We start from the raw sequence: 18847 nt of genomic DNA, 5'->3' as shown, positions 1-18847 counted from the left end.
TTACAGGAATGAACATGAATTCCCAGGTCGGCTGATGTCCCATGATGCACCTGGGGTCTTTGGTTGAAGGTGAACGGCAGATCCCAGGTTGGCCGAAGTCTCATAATGCACCTGGATCTTCAGCTACAAAGCGAACAGCAATTCCTAGGTCGGGGCCACAGTCCCACAATGCACCTAGGGAGGTGGGACCAGCGCATGAAAAGATGAGTTCATTTCTGGTGACCGGCACGAGTTGAGCACCCAGTCCAGCCCATCTTCCTTCCACAGGACATGATGGGGGCAAGAGGGGGAGCAATTTGAGTCTGTCCCATGGCAGAAGGGCCCACAGGGACTGGCCAGGAAGTGTCAGGTGGTGTTGGCCATGGATCTGGATGGGGGGGGAGGGGAGGAAGAATTAGTCACATCAGAGCCACTTGGTCTCCCCCAGCTTCCCCCCCCCATCCTGCTATTATTGGGGAGGCACTCTAGGCCACATCTATATGGCAAGGGAGAGCTGGAGGACTCTAAATGCAATAGAGCCCTAGGGTAACCATTGGGCCCGCCCACAGCCATAGAGCTTGGGCCAGGGCAAGGGGCAGTAGGGTGGGCAGAGTAGCTCTATGCAGGTGGCTGCTCTGGGCCCCGTCTCTATGGTTAAGGAGAGTAGGAGGACTCTAACTGGAATAGAGCATTGGGGTGACCTCGGTGGGGGCAACCTGTAGGCCACCCACAACCATAAAGCAGAGCAGCTCATGGAGAGAGCCGTGCTACCGTCTCAGGCATTCTAACCCCGTCTCTATGATCCATGGGATGGGGGAACAGAACCACACTCCCGGTGGGGGCTCTGTGATAAGGGCGGGGTGGGGGAATTCGGAGGGAACGTGAAGGGGAACAATATGGTGGTGTTATGTAAATAATCTGGTGAATATTAATCAATATGTAAATGAGTGCAGTGCTCATTTGCATAGGCCTGTGGTTTCCAGACCTGGCTGAGATGGGGGTCGGGGGTTAGGGATTTGCTTCTGGGGAAAGAGGAGATGCTAAGAGCTGCCGGCTGCCACAGATGGAGTGTCTAAGGGGGAGGAGCCCAGGGTAGCCCCATCTTCCCGGAGGTGGGGCCAGGAGGCGCATGGCAGGTGCCTCTGGCTCCCAGCATGGCTTGGCCTTGCCGAGGTGCTTCTGGGGGTGACTTTATCCATGGGCGGGGCAGTTCAGAGCCTTATTGCAGCTCCCCTGTTCCCCAGCCCTGGCCTTACCTCCGCCCAGCCCGGCCTCCCATTCGCTGGCCTCCCTCACTACTTGTTCTGCCGGGCTTTCTCCAGCTTCTTCCGATGGTCTGCGGGGATCTCATCCAGGCTGATACCATGGTTACTTGCCCTGAAGGAGGGGGGCAGAGTGAGTCCTGGCTCCCAGCCCCCCCTGCTCTAACTACTAGCCACCACTCCCCTCCCAGAGCCGGGGAGAGAACCCAGGAGTCCTGGGTCCCAGCCCCCCCCCATTCTAACCCACCAGCCCCCACTCCCCTCCCAGAGCCAGGGAGAGAACCCAGGAGTCCTGGCTCCCAGCCCCCTCTCACTTCATTTCTTTCCAGCCATCCCCTCCCATCTCCCTCAAGACTCTGGCTGCCCCACTCCTCTCCCTCAGGTCCCCTCTCAGGGTGGCCTCAGGTCTGGGCATGGATGGTGGCCACCCACCCCATCCTGCCCTTCCCATCCCCCCGTGGAGGTCAGAGGGGGCTCCAGGCCCATGAGGCTCTTACCCCGGCTGCAGGTCGGGGGGCGTGGGGATGGGTTTGTTGAATCCATCTCGTCCCACCAGCCAGTATGTGTCTTCTATGCCTTTGCCCTACGGCAAAGCAAAGAGAGAGAGACTGCGAACCCAGAGCTGGAGTGGCAGGGGCTGTGAGTCGGGAGTGTGGGGTACTGACAGAGCTGGGGGGCACAGGGCTGGGCTAGCAGGGATTGTGGGTTGGGAGTGTGGGGCATTGGCAGAGCTGGTGGAGGGCAGGGTTGGGCTGCGGGTCAGGAGTGAGGGGCACCGGCAGAGCTGGGGGGAGCCCAGGGCTGGGCTAGCAGGGGCTGCAGATCAGGAATGAGGGGCACCGTTACCTTGAGCTCCGTCTTGCCCCGAACATCCAGTTTGAATCCCTCCTTCAGTGAATGCAGGATGGTGACCGTGCGGATGTTCACGTGGATCCGGTAAGCTGGGGGAAGCACCCGGGACATGTGTGGTGAGCATCCCTGATCCCCAAACAAAATCCCCACCCTCTGCTCTGTCCACACATCCCCTGCCCCCCTCGTACAAACACCCTTGGATGCCACCCCAGGAGATTCTCTCCCACCCTCCCTAGCACTGCCCCGGGCCCTGCCAGAGGACGAGGGGGGGACTCACGCAGGCCGGTGGACTCCATGCGGGAGGCGGTGTTGACGGTGTCCCCGAAGAGGCAGTACCGGGGCATGGTGAGCCCTACCACACCAGGCACGCAGGGCCCTGGGGGAGACAGGCCGGGAGATGGGTTACGGTGGGATGGACGGATGGACAGGCTACAGGGTGCTGGCCTGGGCGTGACTGACCCAGCGATGCTGCCTGAGATTGCAGAGAGCCTGAACCCATTGCTCTGATGAGGGGAGATGCCCCCTGCATCTCAGTGGGGAGTTATCTCTGAACCCCATTGCTCTAGGGGGGCCCAGCCAGTCCCAATCCAACAGGGAGGTTGTGGGGGGCACCGCAGCTCTGCAGCCCTGATTCCCCACCACCACTCAGTCAAGTAAACCCCGGAGGAAGTACTGGGATCCCACTGCTAACACCAGAACCTCTCCATGGGTGGGGGTAGGGAGGGGTTCCTGGGTGGGAATGAAGGGCCCCATTATGCTACAACTACAGATGGGGGCAAGCTGGGGCACGGGGGGGGCAGAGAAATAAGGGGCACAGCCATCATGAAGTGGTGGAGGCAGACAGAGGGGGTGTGGCCATGGCTTGGGGAGGAGGCACGCAGATAGGGCAGGTCCATGGAGGATGGGGTGTGGCCATGGAGGAGGGGACGAAGCCAAGGCTCAGGGGGCACAGGGAGGGGGCATGGCCATGGCACTGTGTCTCTCCTGCCCGTGCCATACCGGAGTTCAGGCCGATGCGGATGCGGACGGGCACGTCGGGCATGTGGCGCATGCGGAAGGAGCCGACGGCGCTCAGGATGTCCAGCGACATGTTGGCAATTTCGCCCGCGTGCCGGTTCCCGTTCCGATGGGGCAGCCCTGAGGCCACCATGTAGGCATCTCCGATGGTCTCCACCTGCTGGGGGGTGAGGTCAGAGGGGGAGCCCTGTCCTCACCCTGTGGGGCACTCCACGCTGGAGCACCCGAACTCCCCTGTCCCTGTCCCCCAAATCTCTGCTCCCACCCCCCCCAGTATTGGGCTCCCCAAAACCCACTCCCAACCTCCACCTGCCCCTGGTTGGGCCCCCCATCCTTGCCCCTCTGATCCTGCTCCCCTGTGCTGCCAGCCACTGCTCCCCATTTTGGGGGCCCCCCAATCCCTGGTTCCTCCAATTACCACCCCCATGCTGGGGCCCCCTGATCTCCCCTTCTATGACTGGACTCTGGATCCCTGCTCCCCCACAACCTCCACCTCCCTCAGACTGCCCCCCCATCTTGGCCACCCCCAAGTCAGGGCCCCTGCCTCCCCAACCACTGCCCCCCCATCTCACGGGCCCCCATTCCCCTATGTCAAGATCTTCCGGTGTCAATTCCCTGCCTCCCCCTCAGGCCAGGCCCTGCCCCACAGGCCGGGGGGGCACCTTGTAGACATCGTGGGAGCCGATGATGGCATCGAAGAGGGTGTAGAGGTCATTGAGCAGGTCCACCACCTCGATGGGCTCCCTCATGGCAGAGATGGTGGTGAAGCCCACGATGTCACTGAAGTAGAGTGTCACCTCCTCGAAGTACTCAGGCTCCACCGGAGTCCCCATCTTCAGTGCCTGTGCCACCGACCTGCATCACCAAGGGGCATCAGTGGGGCTGGGATGGACCCCCCCCCACTGGTCACCCACCACCTCCCCAGAGCCTGTGCACCCAGCCCCCAGTCTCAGGTAGAACCTGGTGGCCGTGTCATGCATTGTTTCTCTGGGTACCACCAGCCTGGGGATTCAGGGAGTGTCCAGTTGGGTGCGGGCCAGCCTCTGGGAGGACTTGGGGGGCTGGCTGGTGTACAGGCCCTGCAAGCATGGCTGCATTGGCCTCATGAGTCTGTCCTGTATGGCTCTGGGTTCCCCACCCCTCTGCCTGGCTGGCTCCACGCTCCCTTCCCTCCAAGCTGGGACTCACGGTGGCAACATCTGGGTGAGCAGCTTGTCCGTCTTCTGCTTCTCGATCTCCAGCTCCTCCGTCCGCTCCCGGATCAGGTCCTCCAGGTTGCTGGAGTACTGCTCCAGCATGCGCAGCATGGAGTCGATGATGTTGGTCTTCCGGCCTTTGTTGATGTTCTTGAACTGCGGGGGGGGGGGGGAGACATGAGAGGGACGGCTCCCACCTGGCACCAGTGCCCCTGCTCCCCCATCACTGCTGGCTCCGGCACCTCCCATTGGCTCAAGCATCTCTGCTCCCTCTCTGGGCACCTGCTCCAGCATCCCCATTCCCTATCAACTCTGGTTCCAGCATCCCTGCTCCCCTGGGTACTGGCTCCAACATTGCTGGCACCCAAATGTCACCCGTTTCCAGTGTCCTAGCTCCCTGTTGGCTCAAGTATCTACGCTCCCCCCCGCCCCAATCAGTTCTGCTTCTGGTGGGCAAGGCCAGCTCCGGTACCCTCCTTTCTGCCCCTAACCTACTGGGCTGGCTCATCCCCTGTGCCCCATCCCCCATGGGACCAGGCCACCCACCCCGCTACCTGGTCAAAGATCTGGTCAATGGTCGGCCGCCGCTCAGGGTGCTCGCTCCAGCACTGCTTCATCAGCTGGATGCACTCCAGCGGGGCCTGGTCCACCGAGACCAAGGGACGGCACAGCAGGGGCGACTTCTCCACCTTCCGGATGATCTCTGCCCATGAGAGGAGACCCATGGTCACCACAGGCGCCTGCCGCCCTGCTCTGCCTCCACCTACTGCCCACCTGGAGCTCGGGGGCAGCCCGGAGCTTGGATAGCAGGGGGATGCAGGTCGGGAATGAGGGGAACCGGCAGAGCTGGGGGGCAGGGCTGGGCTAGCAGGGGTTGCGGGTCAGGAGTGAGGGGCACTGGCAGAGCTGGGGATTGCAGGGCTATGCTGGCAGGGGACTGCAGGTTGGGAGGGAGGGGCACCGGCAGAGCAGGGAGGCAGGAGCTGGAGGAGACGGGGGCACAGTCCCTCCCCCCGTACCATCAGCCGGCATGTCCAGCATGCAGTAGGGGGCACTGCGGCAGATCACCTCCTGCATGATGATGGAGATACTGTAGACATCCCCACGGAAGGTGCCCTTGCGCTCTAGCATCGGGTCCCGCAGCAGCTCCGGCGCCGTCCAGAACCGCTCTGGGGACAACAACAAAAAGGGCTGGCTCAGTCGCCTATAGCCCCCCCTCCCCTGGACACGACGACCCCTCCAGCCTGGCCCCCCTCCACCCACATGGGCCCCAGCTCTGTCCCCTTCCCCTGCCCAGACACTCCCCCGGGGCATCACCTTCAGGCCTGGGTGGGTCATGTGGGATCTTCTGGGCCTCCAGGAGCTCATTGTAGCCGTGGTCCATCACCTTCAGCACAAAGCGCCCATCCACCACGCATTTCCGTGATTTCAGCCGTCCATGGACCACGTCCCGGTGATGGAGATACTTCATCCCCTGCAGGGGGGAGGAGGGAGAGAGACGGGGATGAGTACAACTTTCCCCACCCCTGGCTGGTCCCCAGAGATGCCGACAGCACTGGGGTCCGTTCTGATTGAGTGACAGCCCTGATTGACCATGTGGGAGATCCAGTGGATCCCTCCAACCAAACCAGGGAGTTTGCTCCTCAGTTTATTTGTATCAGTAGATCCCAGGGAATCTCTGGTCCTGATGCCAGGTCAAGTGAGTGGATCCCTCTGGCTGACCCAGGATTGAATGGATCTTATGTTCTTTGTGGGTGACTGGGCTCTGGTGCCTAAGTGATCCAGTGGATCCACCAGCTCGATCGATTAATTAGTCCAGTGGGTTTCCTCTCTGATCGATGCATTGAACCAGTAGGTCAACTGGATGCCCAATCAGCCCCCAGATTGGTCCGATAAATCCATCTGCCCCAGCCAGTTGATCTATCCAGTGGATCCCCTGACCAGTTTTTTTGGCCAGTGTATCCCAGTGGGTCCCTGACCAGCACCTGGCTGATCCAGTAGATCCTTGTCATCACTAGATCTACTGACTGGGTTCCCTGAGTGTGTCTAACCAATAGATCCCAATGGTTTCCCTAATCAGCTGCATGAATGATTCAGTGGATCACTCTGGCCATGCCAATTGATCTATCCAATTAACATCTTTCCCAGTGTGTTGTGCCAGTGGATCACAGATTAACCCAGTTTTGATCCAGTGGATTCCTCCACTCCAATCAGTTCAACTATCCATTGGAATCCTTGCCCAGTCAGTGTGTTGTACCAGTGGATCCCCAGCCAGAAGATCGATCCACTGGATCCCTTTGGTCCTCTCGCTGAGTAGACCTCTCTGGCCGGTGGTTGGTTAGCCCAGTCGATCCCCCAGCCCTTCCAACAAGCACAGTCTGGAAGTGGATCCTATCCAGCCTCCCAGCCCTGGAGTATATCCCCTTCCCCTTCTGTGAATGGATTCCCATGGACCTCCCAGCAGATCTCCTCCACCTGGTGCTTTGGGCATCAGGATCCCTTCCTGAAGCCAGGGCTGAATGTGAATGGATCCCCTCTGCCAGGATCCTGCAAGATCCCAGCAGATCCCCTCTGCTTCGCACTGTGTGCGAGAGGGATCCCTTCCTGAAGTGGAAGCAGGCTCACTCTTCAAATGGATCTCCCTGAAACCTTCCAGCCAGCGTCACCTGAAAATAGATCCCCTCCAAACACAGCTGGACCCCACCCTACCAGCAGACCTTCCCTGTGTGACGGGATCCACTTTGGCAGCTGATCTCCGGCAGTGGAACCCTGAGCTCCCAGCAGATACTTGGCATCACAGGATCCCCACTGGCTAGCCATCTTGCAAGTGAATCTCCCCCATGCCCAATGAACAGCAGATCCTGGCCAGCAATTCATGCAACTGGATTCCCCTGCCCACCCCATCAGATCTGCCACGTATCAGTGGATCCTGGCCAGCTTGGTGATCCCTGAAAGTGGATCTCCCAGGCCTCTCTGCAGATCTGTCATCTGAACAGGATCCCCTCTGGGTGGTGATCTCTGAAAGTGGATCTATTTCCCCCACCCCCGTTTGAGCATCTCTCCTAGCTGATACCCCATGTCCTTAAATTCACTCACCAGTGGATACTCCGGTATCCTCCCCCACCAGGCCTGATTCCCGCCTCCTGCCCCAGACCCCAAGGCAGGATCCCAGCCCTGTCCCGCCCCCTTCCTCCTGGCTGTACCTTGATGAGGTCGATGAGCAGGGAGGACTTGAACATCCAGTCGAGCTTCATGTCCTCATTGCCGATGAGGTCCTCCAGGCTGCCGCGGGAGCAGTGCTCCGAGACAATGGCAAACACCCCGCAGTCATAGAAGAACCCCAGGAACAGGTTCACGTTCTCATGCCTGAGGTCCCGGAGCTGGAGGCAGGGGAGACAGGGAAAGCCAATGGCCAGGGAGGGGAATGCACAGGGTCTATCGCAGCCCCCCGGAGCAGCAGTGACACCCAGTGGCCAGGCAGGGGAATGCTCCCTGTGTCTCAGAGCTGCCATTACAGTGACATGCTCACTGCCGTTCTCACTCACCTTGCAGAAGCTGGTTTTGGTGGTCGGCTTGATCTCTGTGTGCTTTTCCCCCGGGAACTTCTTCAGCCAAACCCAGTCGCCCTAGGGGATGAGACAGAAGGGCAGTCCGGTAACCCCAGAGCCAGGCGAGTGGCGGATTCCCGCAGCCAGCCACACCAGGGCAGGGATCAGAACCAGCCAGATTTGTGACAAACAATAGCAGGTTTAGAAGCCAGCAACACTGCACCCCAGCTCACACCACCCGGCTGGCACCAGCATGGCCTCCAGGGGCATCCAGTGGTAGGGCAGGGAAAGCTGGTCTTCCCAATGGTGGGGAGAAGACAGCAGAGATGCTGCAAGCATGGGGGTGGGAAGGGGAGCTGCCCACTGCATTTTCAGCACCAGGTCTTTGGTTCTTTATCCCTCACTGCATCAGGCTCTGGGCCCCCCATTCTAACCACCAGACCCCACTCCCCTCCCAGAGCCGGGGAGAGAACCTAGGAGTCCTGGCTCCCAGCTTCCCCCACTCTAACCCACCAGACCCCACTCCCCTCCCAGAGCCGGGGAGGGAACCCAGGAGTCATAACTCCCAGCCATTCCCCTTCTAACCACCAGGCACAAGGCTACTCATTGGTTAGTGCCAAAGCTTTAAAAAATGCATCCTCTTTTTTCACCCCCATCCCCTCCACCCCCGAGCAGAGATGGCACCTGACCCGGGGGGCTTGGGCTGGAGATGGGGATGGCAGAAGGGGGTTGAGTTGCTAGTTGCCCCTCCCAGCTGGCTAAGATCCACCATCAAAATCGCTGTATCCTGCAGCTGTGGCCTCATGCCTTCAGCCTTGGCTGGGGAAAGCCAGGCCCACGATTTCCCACCCCAGCCAGAAAGAGAACAAACCCGGTGTGAGCGGGCAGCCACTCAGCCAGCTATGGCACCGTCCCACCAGTTGCTACAGGGGTTATGATTCATGGGGGGGGCAAGGTTTGCACCAGGCTAAGGTTTCCCTCTCACATCCCCTCATTTCACAGGCCTTTGTTGATCTCCCCCAAGTAGAGGCGGTAGGAAAATTCTCATCAAAAAAGTTTCCCATTGGCAGACACCGTTTGGGCCACACCAAAATTTTTGGCATGAATTCCGACAAAATTTCGTTCAAAAATTTGGGGAAGGGGCGAGGGGGGGATTGGAGTTCCAAAAGGGTGAAAAACGTCCGATTTGGGAGTGCAACGTTTGAGTGGGTTTTTTCCATTGTGAAATGACTTTTCATTACTCGATAGTCAAAGAGAAGTCAAATCAACCATGGAAAAATTCAGATTGAGCTGAACAAAATGTTGGAATTCTTTGCGATAAGAGACTTCCAGCGGAAGCAAAATCTATTTCAGAATTGGGTTTCGCACAAAAAGACCCTGAAATTCTGAAATTTTGAAGGTTCAAAATATCCCCCCTCCCCAAAAATAAATTGTGTTGGATTTTCCCCCCCAAAAAAAGTCTCAAAAAAGTAAAATTGCAAGACAGAAAATCAATTTCTAACCAGCTCAATTCAAAACTCCCTGATTCACCAGAGCACTTTGGCATGGACTCAGCTTTGAAAGTCCCACTCCGATGGAAGTGTGGCCAGAATCGGAGCAGAAAACACCAATCCTGCGTGGGGCAGATCCATTGATAGGATCAGGGACTCAGGACCCAAAAGACCAGAGCTGCTTTCAGAGGCGGGGGGAGGGGAGGGTGGTCAGTAGTATATCGCTCAATAGCATTCATCACCATGTATTTCTGACAGGTTTCCACGTCCCATTTAGGGCTTATATCCTGCCTTCTGTCCCCTGTGTCGAAGTTTGGCGCCGTCGGCCATTTTGAAAAAAAAAGTTGATTCTTTTTTTAAACTTTAAGTTCTCTCACTCCATTCTTTCAACCTTTTTCTCTAAACAAACAAACAACTGTATCAAAGCACAAGCACACAACATACCCCCTATTCAAACATAAAAAAATTCAAATGGCCGATGGTGCCAAACTTCGATGCCAATGGTAAGAAAGCCCAAAATGTTAGAGCCAGGGTTCAAGGATCATGGGCCCCAGTGGGGGGGGTGTGTGTCATTGCAGGGTTTCCAAACCCTTCCATTCTTTATGGCTAAGTAATGGGTCGTTGGGCTCAGCACAGGGAGAAATTGTGTCACATGCAGGCAGTCGAACACATCTAGCCTCCAACCCTGGGAACTTTCTCCTGGAGCTGCAAAACAGGATGGGGTGTCCTCTTCCCACGGGGTTTTTCTGCCAAGAATACCACATGGGGTTGATTTGAGACTTCCAGTCAAAGAATAGATATAAAAACCTGGCACTTGGCATAGAAGGAGCAGGGCAATTTGGACAGCGGCAGTCAGAAATTCACCCATTGCCATCACCGGACTGGCCACTAGTGGGAAGCAAGGAGTCACCCCCAGTGTTCAGAGAGTCCCCCATGGGGAATTGTGGCTGGGAATCCCACTATTCCCACCTCGGAGCTGGGAAATCTCTGAGAGATTTGCCGGAGGCTAAAAGTTCAGCTCCTGGAGGTGCGGGGAGGAGAAACTCCACATTGTCACTCCCTGCCCAAACCCTGCTGCCTAGCGAGAGGAAATTGAATCAGCATTAAGGAGACCCCACTGGCGGATGGGTCAATAGCTGCTGAATGTGGGCTCATGAGGGTTGCAATGCTGGTGGCCTGAGCTCCTGAAGTGGAGATCATTATGGGAGGATCACAGCCCAGATCTCGGTTGGGATCCGGGCACCGCCTGGCCCAACAGGGCCCTGATCTGGGTCTGGGTCCAGGCAGCGCCTGGCATGATGGACCCAGATCTTGGTCAGGATCCAGGCAGCGCCTGGCATGACAGGGCCCGGATCTGGGTCTGGGTCCGGGCAGCACCTGGCACGACAGGGCCCGGACCTCAATTGGGGTCTGGGCAACGCCCAGCATGACAGGACCCCGGTGAGCAGTAACTGGCCCCGTAACACCAATAGTAAGAAACACTCCCCCTTCCCCATGGTGTCCTCTACTGCGTGCTGTGTGCATCGCGGGGAGAAATTCTCGCTTTTTGCGCCATTAAAAAAAATCAATACACACTCCCCTGGGAAGGGGGAGTCCCCCCCGCCCGTGACAGGTGGATCCAATGGGCAGGCAATGCGGCCAATGAGGGAATTGGACCCAGGCCCAGTGGTGGCATTACCGACTCAACTCCAGGCGGTGGGGAATGGGGGGCGGCTAACGGGTGCCATAGACGCTGCTTTCCCTCCTGTCCTTGGGAAAGGAGCAAAAGCTGGGGGTAGGAAGGGAAGAAGCCAAGGGGGAGGACGCGGGAGCCCAAAGGCAGCACCTGGAGCCTTTGGCCACTTACTTGCACGGCTGCCACTAGCTCTTGGTTTTTAAACAAAAGGAGGAGGAAGGGGACGTGGCTGTTGCATTTTTGCTTCTCATCTCCCTAGGGATGGCAGGAAGCAGCTGTCAATCACGTGCCTGGCAGGGTGGGGGGGGGAGAGAGAAGCACGGGCAGTGGGTGCCCTGAATGCTGGTGGGGCAGGGGAAGGGGGTGGAGGTGGAGGAGCAAGGGGGGTGTGACGTTATTGACATAAACTGGGACCATATAGATCATTGTTGCAACCAAGGTCCTGTAGTGGCACCCAAATCTTGTATAAAGGGGGTCAAATGGGGTGTCTAGGACAAGGTTATGGTTTACTGGTTATGATTATGCTGTCTATATGTGTGTATCAGTTTTGTAGTCGAAGTTATGAATATTGGCTCTATACTGTCTGTATGGCAAACTTATGCTATGCTTCTGGGTGACATCCCAGACAAGCTGAGATTAGCTCTGCCTAGCCTGCTTGATGGCCCATTAAGGACCATCAGCTATACAATGGACCCATTGAGAGAAGGCAGATACGCCTTGTACCTCAGCAAAGTATGCAGGGACTGGCCCATGTGACTCCAGACTCCATGTTGCTGTAATTTTCCACAGTAAGAACAAAGAGGTTTTCTTACACCTGGAAAAGACTATATAAGGCTGATGCCTGATCTCCATCTGGTCTTCAATCCTGCTTCTTACCTCTGGAGGAACTTTGCTACAAGCTGAAGCTTTGAACAAAGGACTGAGGACCCATCCCAGCGGGGGATGTATTCCAGAGACTTGATTTGAACCTGCAGTTTATTCCATCGCTGCTGCAAGCCTGAACCAAGAACTTTGCCATTACTGTATGTAATTGATTCCATTTAACCAATTCTAACTCTCATCTCTATCTTTTTCCTTTTATGAATAAACCTTTAGATTTTAGATTCTAAAGGATTGGCAGCAGCGTGATTTGTGGGTAAGATCTGATTTGTATATTGACCTGGGTCTGGGGCTTGGTCCTTTGGGATCAGGAGAACCTTTTTCTTTTACTGGGGTATTGGTTTTCATAACCATTTGTCCCCATAACGAGTGGTACTGGTGGTAATACTGGGACACTGGAGTGTCTAAGGAGATTGCTTGCGAGACTTGCAGTTAGCCAGTGGGGTGAGACTGAAGTCCTCTTAGTCTGGCTGGTTTGGTTTGCCTTAGAGGTGGAAAAAACCCCAGCCTTGGGCTGTAACTGCCCTATTTGAGCAATTTGTCCTGAGTTGGCACTCTCAGTTGGGTTCCGCCAGAACCGCATTGTCACAGTGGCGTAGTCGGCAGGATCTGTGCACAGCTGATTGCTTTGAGATACTGATAGTGATTTTAAGTGAGTTTTAAGTGTGGTGGCTGGAGAACAGACAAAGTGGTTACTGGTTTGTTATTTTCTGTTTGCTTATTTCGGGAAAGGGAAGTAGGGACAGAAAAAGAAGCAAAATAAGTAAGAATGAAGATCAAAAGAAGTTAAAACTACACAAGTTGCAAATTGCCCAGAAAGACTGAACAATGGGCGCTGGGAATGTCTCTGTTAACTAAGAAGCCCCTGAGCTGAGTGCATCTCAGTTTCAGTGAACTGCAGATGGGTGTGGCCCAACCTCTGTCTGTGCTGAAGCTGACTGGGGTGTCTAATTTAGCAAGACAGGAGTGAAGGGGTGCCTGTTCTGGCAGGAGGGTGTTCTCTGTGGTATCCCAGCTCATCAAGTGATGGTCTCAAGGGAAGCCATCATGAAGAATCCCCTAGCTACCACCTGAGCTGCAACAAGAGCTGTACCAGGGGAAAGAATTGTGCCCAGGCCTGGAAGGTGTCCAGTCTGAGAAAGACTTACTGAAACATCTCTGAGGGTGAGATTATCTGTATTTAGTTTGATTAGGCATAGATTTGCGCATTTTATTTTATTTTGCTTGGTGACTTACTTTGTTCTGTCTGTTACTACTTTGAACCACTTAAATCCTACTGTCTGTATTTAATAAAATCACTTTTTATTTAGTGATTTACTCAGAGTATGTATTAATACCTGGGGGAGCAAACAACTGTGCATATCTCTCTATCAGTGTTATAGAGGGCGAACAATTTATGAGTTTGCCCTGCATAAGCTTTATGTAGGGTAAAACGGATTTATCTGGGTTTAGACCCCATTGGGAGTTGAGCATCTGAGTGCTAAAGACAAGCGCACTACTGCGAGCTGTTTTCGGGTAAGCTTGCAGCTTTGGGACAAGTGATTCAGACCCTGGGTCTGTGTCTGGAGCCAGACAGGAGTGTCAGGTTCAGCAAGACAGGGTGCTGGAGTCCTGAGCTGGCAGGGAAAACAGGAGCAGGGGTAGTCTTTGCACATCGGGTGGCGGCTCCCAAGGGGGTTTCTGTGATCCAACCCGTCACTGTGACGGGTTGGATCACAGAAACCCCCTTGGGAGCCGCCACCCGATGTGCAAAGACTACCCCTGCTCCTGTTTTCCCTGCCAGCTCAGGACTCCAGCACCCTGTCTTGCTAAACCTGACTCTTCTAAAGGAGTTCAAGGGGGCCCGGAGGGTAGGAACTCACATCCCCAGCAGGTTACATGCTATCGCTGTGGTATGCTGGGCCACATGAGACCAGACTGCCCGACACTGAAGGGCAGCCCAAAACCAGCAACCCCAAATGCCACGGCCAATGCTAACCCTGTTGTTGTAAACTCACAGGCAAGCCACACAGAGCCCAGCATTGGTGCCCTGTGTGCAAATGCTGTTTCTGTTGTCTCTGAAGGATTTGACCTTAAAACTCACATTAAAGCTAAATATGGGGGAAATAATGCAGAGTTTATTAGCAGTGCAGAAGTCAATGGAGTGAGGTGTATGGCATGGAGGGACACCGCAGCAGATATTACTCTGGTTAAAGCAAGTCTTGTCAGGAAGGAAGATTATTTGCCAGGTGAAGATGTAACTGTTGTAGCCTTATCTAAGTATTTTGTCAGGGTGCCTTTGGCTAAAATCCACCTGAAATGGAAGGGATTGGAGGGCACCATGGTTGTGGGAGTAAAAGACATAATCCCTAAGGATATTATGATTGGAAATGATATTAAAGCTATGGTCAGTCAAGTTAATACAAACCAGGCACAAGAGAGGATTGATCCTAAGGTTGTGCCTATGGAGGGTTTCTCCAAAAGTTTGTCTTTGGAAAGTAGCTGTTTGGCTGTGAATGAAGTTTCTGAATGTCTATCTAATGTCTCAGAAGTAAATCTGGAATTAGATCAAGCGAAGGGAGAGGAGAACAAGGAGATTTTGGATGAGCCTAGGCAGTCTTGTGAGCTGATGGCTTTATCTAGTCAGCAGTTTGGGAAGGCAAGGAGAGTGGAAGATGAGTGTCCCTATCCTTATCTGTTTCCTGTGCGAAGAATAGTGACAGTGAAGGAAATGTGCCTGTGTCTGTCAGGGGTATTGACTTGCCTATGGAGGAAGCTACCCCAGTCTCCAAGCAGTTGTCTGTGAACAGCCCGGTGTGCTGGGACAAGGGAAATGAAATCCCAAATTATATGTCTAGTAAAGGAAAATGCGTCTCCAACTCTTTTTTGTCTGTGGAGCAGACAGAAGGTGCCTTTCGGCCTGTGATGGTTGAGAGTAATTTAGTTGTCTCAGAGTTGGTTCTGGATTCAACTAAAGCCCAGGAAGGGAATGGTCCTAAGTTTGCATCTGCTGGGGAGAATGGCCCCGTAACTAGGTTGCATCCAGTTAGTGGCTTAGCAAAATCCCAGAGACCAAACAATTCTGGTGCTTGTATTTTGCCTGTTGCTCATGTGTGGTTGGAGAAGGGGGTAACAACTCTGTCTGATCAGGGTGATACCCTAGCCAGGGCACAAGGAGAGCAGAAAGGTAATTTGGTTGTGTTACCTACGGACAGTTTAACAACTTGTAGCAAAAAGGAAAAAATTCCTAAGCTTGTGTGTGGCAAAGAGAAGGGAAGTATTTCTAACCTTTTATCTGGGAAGTCTATGGGTTCGCCTGAAAGGGGATTGTGTAGAGATCTGCCTGATGGGCCAAAGGTGATCCTGAATGTAAGTAAGACCCAGACAGAGTCTGTTGTTGCTCAGGAAAGTGTGCCTTTAGAGCAAGCCCTAGGTGAAGAGGGTAAGGGCAGAATTTCTGTGAGGGGTGAATTGCTGCTTAGAAAAGCTCCTGGAGAAAGGAATCCTCATGGTACTCGGTGCAAGCAGTTCCCTGCAATTGAAGGGTGTGAGAGTGATTTAATCAAGGAAGTTTCAGTTCCTAGCAGCAAAAAATTGTCTGTTGTGAAGGGATCCATTAACTTTCCTTGTAAAAGATCCAGTGTGGGTAGCTTTGAGAAGGTCTCAGAGGAAGTAAAAGTTGTTAAGGAATTGAGGCATCCCTATAACCAAGTGGCTGTGTGGGGCCAACTTGTTGGGGAGACAATGGTGTTGGAACAGGAATGTCTCCTTTCTGATTCTTTAAATGAGCAGTTTGTGCTTCAGGGTTTGAGGACAGATTTGGTTACTGATGTGTCAGAGCAGAGCAGTTTTATGGCTAAATGCTTGAGGATGCGGGGGAGAGGAAGCAAACTCTCACCCGCAGACTCTTTGGATTTGTGTGGTATCTCTTTAAGACAGAGTCCAGCCTTGGAGATGATAGCAGTTACGAATATGAAAACTGGTGGACTGGCTCTGGTCTGGGGTAGTGCAAATTACTTGCCTGGCTGGGAAAGGAAGGACTTGCTAATAGCTGTTAGCAGAGAGGGCCCACCCCATCAGCCAGTGAATTCTGTTAAGCAAGAGAAATCTGGGTTTGATCCTGCAGGACAAGGAGGAAAGAGAAAACTGAATTTTGCAAAGGGAAGCCACAGGTTAACCCTAAAATGCCCAAACTCCAATGGTATTGAGCCAAAGGGGTGGCATGACAAACATGACCGTAGATGGACACTTGCAATGAACTTGTTGTTATTGCTAAATTTTGTAATTAATGTGTTGCTATTGCCACAAACTGTAAAAATATACAATGTGCCTAATCTTTTGGAGAATTCCTTGAACATGTTAAAAGGAATACATGAAAACACACGTTATGTTAAAAGGCCTTGTTACACTGGGGTTTCACAGGCAATGCATATAAACAATATGGGAACTTTTCACAGGGGAAAAGACATTCCAGACCTAATGTGCTGTATGAAAAGGAAGACTGAGGCACACTACCATATTGCTTTCATGGCTAAATGCCAAGATTCCTGGACTATGAAGAACATTAATATCTGCATTTATTCGATGTTAATTGGGTTCCAAACATTTGCCCAAGCTTGTATGGATAAAGTAGCAGTTTTCTTTAGCTCTTGGCAAGATCACATGGCACACACAGGAACCATGCTGCCAGAGCAGATCCAATCCACTATTGTTCTAACTAAGTGTTACCTTGAGTTTGTAAAGAGGTTCAATCATGTGGTTGAACATGATTTTGATAAACCATTTCTGTTATACACTGGTACGGCTTCTAACCCAATACTAGCTGTAGTGAGACAGAACCCAGGATGGGGAGCTCTTGGGATGCAGTCAGTGATGTTTGTGTCATCCCTTCCTGCATCAATTTTGCGTTGGGGGTGTGACGTTATTGACATAAACTGGGACCATATAGATCATTGTTGCAACCAAGGTCCTGTAGTGGCACCCAAATCTTGTATAAAGGGGGTCAAATGGGGTGTCTAGGACAAGGTTATGGTTTACTGGTTATGATTATGCTGTCTATATGTGTGTATCAGTTTTGTAGTCGAAGTTATGAATATTGGCTCTATACTGTCTGTATGGCAAACTTATGCTATGCTTCTGGGTGACATCCCAGACAAGCTGAGATTAGCTCTGCCTAGCCTGCTTGATGGCCCATTAAGGACCATCAGCTATACAATGGACCCATTGAGAGAAGGCAGATACGCCTTGTACCTCAGCAAAGTATGCAGGGACTGGCCCATGTGACTCCAGACTCCATGTTGCTGTAATTTTCCACAGTAAGAACAAAGAGGTTTTCTTACACCTGGAAAAGACTATATAAGGCTGATGCCTGATCTCCATCTGGTCTTCAATCCTGCTTCTTACCTCTGGAGGAACTTTGCTACAAGCTGAAGCTTTGAACAAAGGACTGAGGACCCATCCCAGCGGGGGATGTATTCCAGAGACTTGATTTGAACCTGCAGTTTATTCCATCGCTGCTGCAAGCCTGAACCAAGAACTTTGCCATTACTGTATGTAATTGATTCCATTTAACCAATTCTAACTCTCATCTCTATCTTTTTCCTTTTATGAATAAACCTTTAGATTTTAGATTCTAAAGGATTGGCAGCAGCGTGATTTGTGGGTAAGATCTGATTTGTATATTGACCTGGGTCTGGGGCTTGGTCCTTTGGGATCAGGAGAACCTTTTTCTTTTACTGGGGTATTGGTTTTCATAACCATTTGTCCCCATAACGAGTGGTACTGGTGGTAATACTGGGACACTGGAGTGTCTAAGGAGATTGCTTGCGAGACTTGCAGTTAGCCAGTGGGGTGAGACTGAAGTCCTCTTAGTCTGGCTGGTTTGGTTTGCCTTAGAGGTGGAAAAAACCCCAGCCTTGGGCTGTAACTGCCCTATTTGAGCAATTTGTCCTGAGTTGGCACTCTCAGTTGGGTTCCGCCAGAACTGCATTGTCACAGGGGGATCCCGTTGGGCTGGGTAAAGGACGGGGAGGCTGGCACTGGGGGGAGAGTTCGCATGCCAGCAGGGCACTGGGAGGCAGTGGAGATGCACTGGGAGGATGGCAGCTGGGGGGTGGGAAGCACAGATGTGCCAGAGGGGCTTGCATGGCCAGGGGCAGTGGGCAGAGCCATCCCCAAGAGGCATGGAGGGAGTGAAGCCCAGGCGGATACTTACCCAGGGGGTATTTACCCAGGAAGGGGTATTTACCTGGGTGTCCTGGGGTATTTACCCAGTGAGGGACAATGCCTGGGGGTATTTACCTGGTAGGGGCACCCAGGGGGCAGTCCCCAAGGGGTATTTACCTGGTGGGGACACCTGGGGGAAGTGCTCAGGGAGTATTGACCTGGTGAGGGCACACAGGGGCAGTGCCCAGGGGATATTTACCCGGTGGGGGGGTCTGTGCCCTGGGGGCAGTGCCCAGGGGATATTTACCCGGTGGGGGGTCTGTGACCTGGGGAAAGCATCCAGGGGGTATTTGCCCGGTGGGGGGGGTCTGTGTCCTAGAGCCAGCACATAGGGAGAGGGCACTGGAGAGGCGGTGCCGGGGATCTGGGAGAAGGTTACCTCAGCGACAGCCATGTTGGTGTTGTCGGGGGCAGCTGCCAGGCTCTTGAAGCTACTCATGTCGGAGACGCTCTTCCCCGCCAGGCTGGTGCAGCTGTCGTCCATCTTCTGCCAGGACAAGGGGGCAGAGCATTAGGCTGGCTCTAGGGGTGGAGGGGGGCTCTGACCTCCAACCTCTGACCCCAGATCCCTTCCACCCAATGAACTCCCATTGGCATCTCTGACCCCTGACCTCTAGGGTGTGCCCCTGTGAACCCCTTCAGGGAGCATGACCCCCAGTTGGCATCTCTGACCCCAGGCCCCCAGTCCTGAGGGAGTCTCTCCCTCTGACCCTGGGGGCACCACTGTCCAATGTCCCTGAGCCCT

General features: G+C 53.9%; 1 protein-coding gene across 1 annotated transcript; it reads right to left on the bottom strand.

Annotated features, from left to right (window-relative positions):
- Window positions 1-1274: 1274 nt before the first annotated feature.
- LOC101948863 (retinal guanylyl cyclase 1) lies at window positions 1275-18586 on the bottom strand. The gene is made up of 14 exons (XM_065570408.1): window positions 18482-18586; window positions 11191-11274; window positions 7852-7932; window positions 7510-7686; window positions 5624-5780; window positions 5326-5475; window positions 4861-5009; window positions 4299-4462; window positions 3773-3965; window positions 3093-3267; window positions 2371-2469; window positions 2088-2182; window positions 1739-1824; window positions 1275-1356 (listed from the first exon to the last, which is right to left on the bottom strand). Exons 1-14 carry the CDS (start codon window positions 18584-18586, stop codon window positions 1275-1277), a joined length of 1797 nt encoding a protein of 598 aa, XP_065426480.1.
- Window positions 18587-18847: the final 261 nt, after the last annotated feature.

Source organism: Chrysemys picta, chromosome 16, assembly GCF_011386835.1.
Source record: "Chrysemys picta bellii isolate R12L10 chromosome 16, ASM1138683v2, whole genome shotgun sequence".
Lineage (NCBI taxonomy): Eukaryota > Metazoa > Chordata > Testudines > Emydidae > Chrysemys > Chrysemys picta.
Note: the sequence above shows the minus strand (reverse complement) of the source record. Positions and strands in the feature narration are given on the sequence as shown.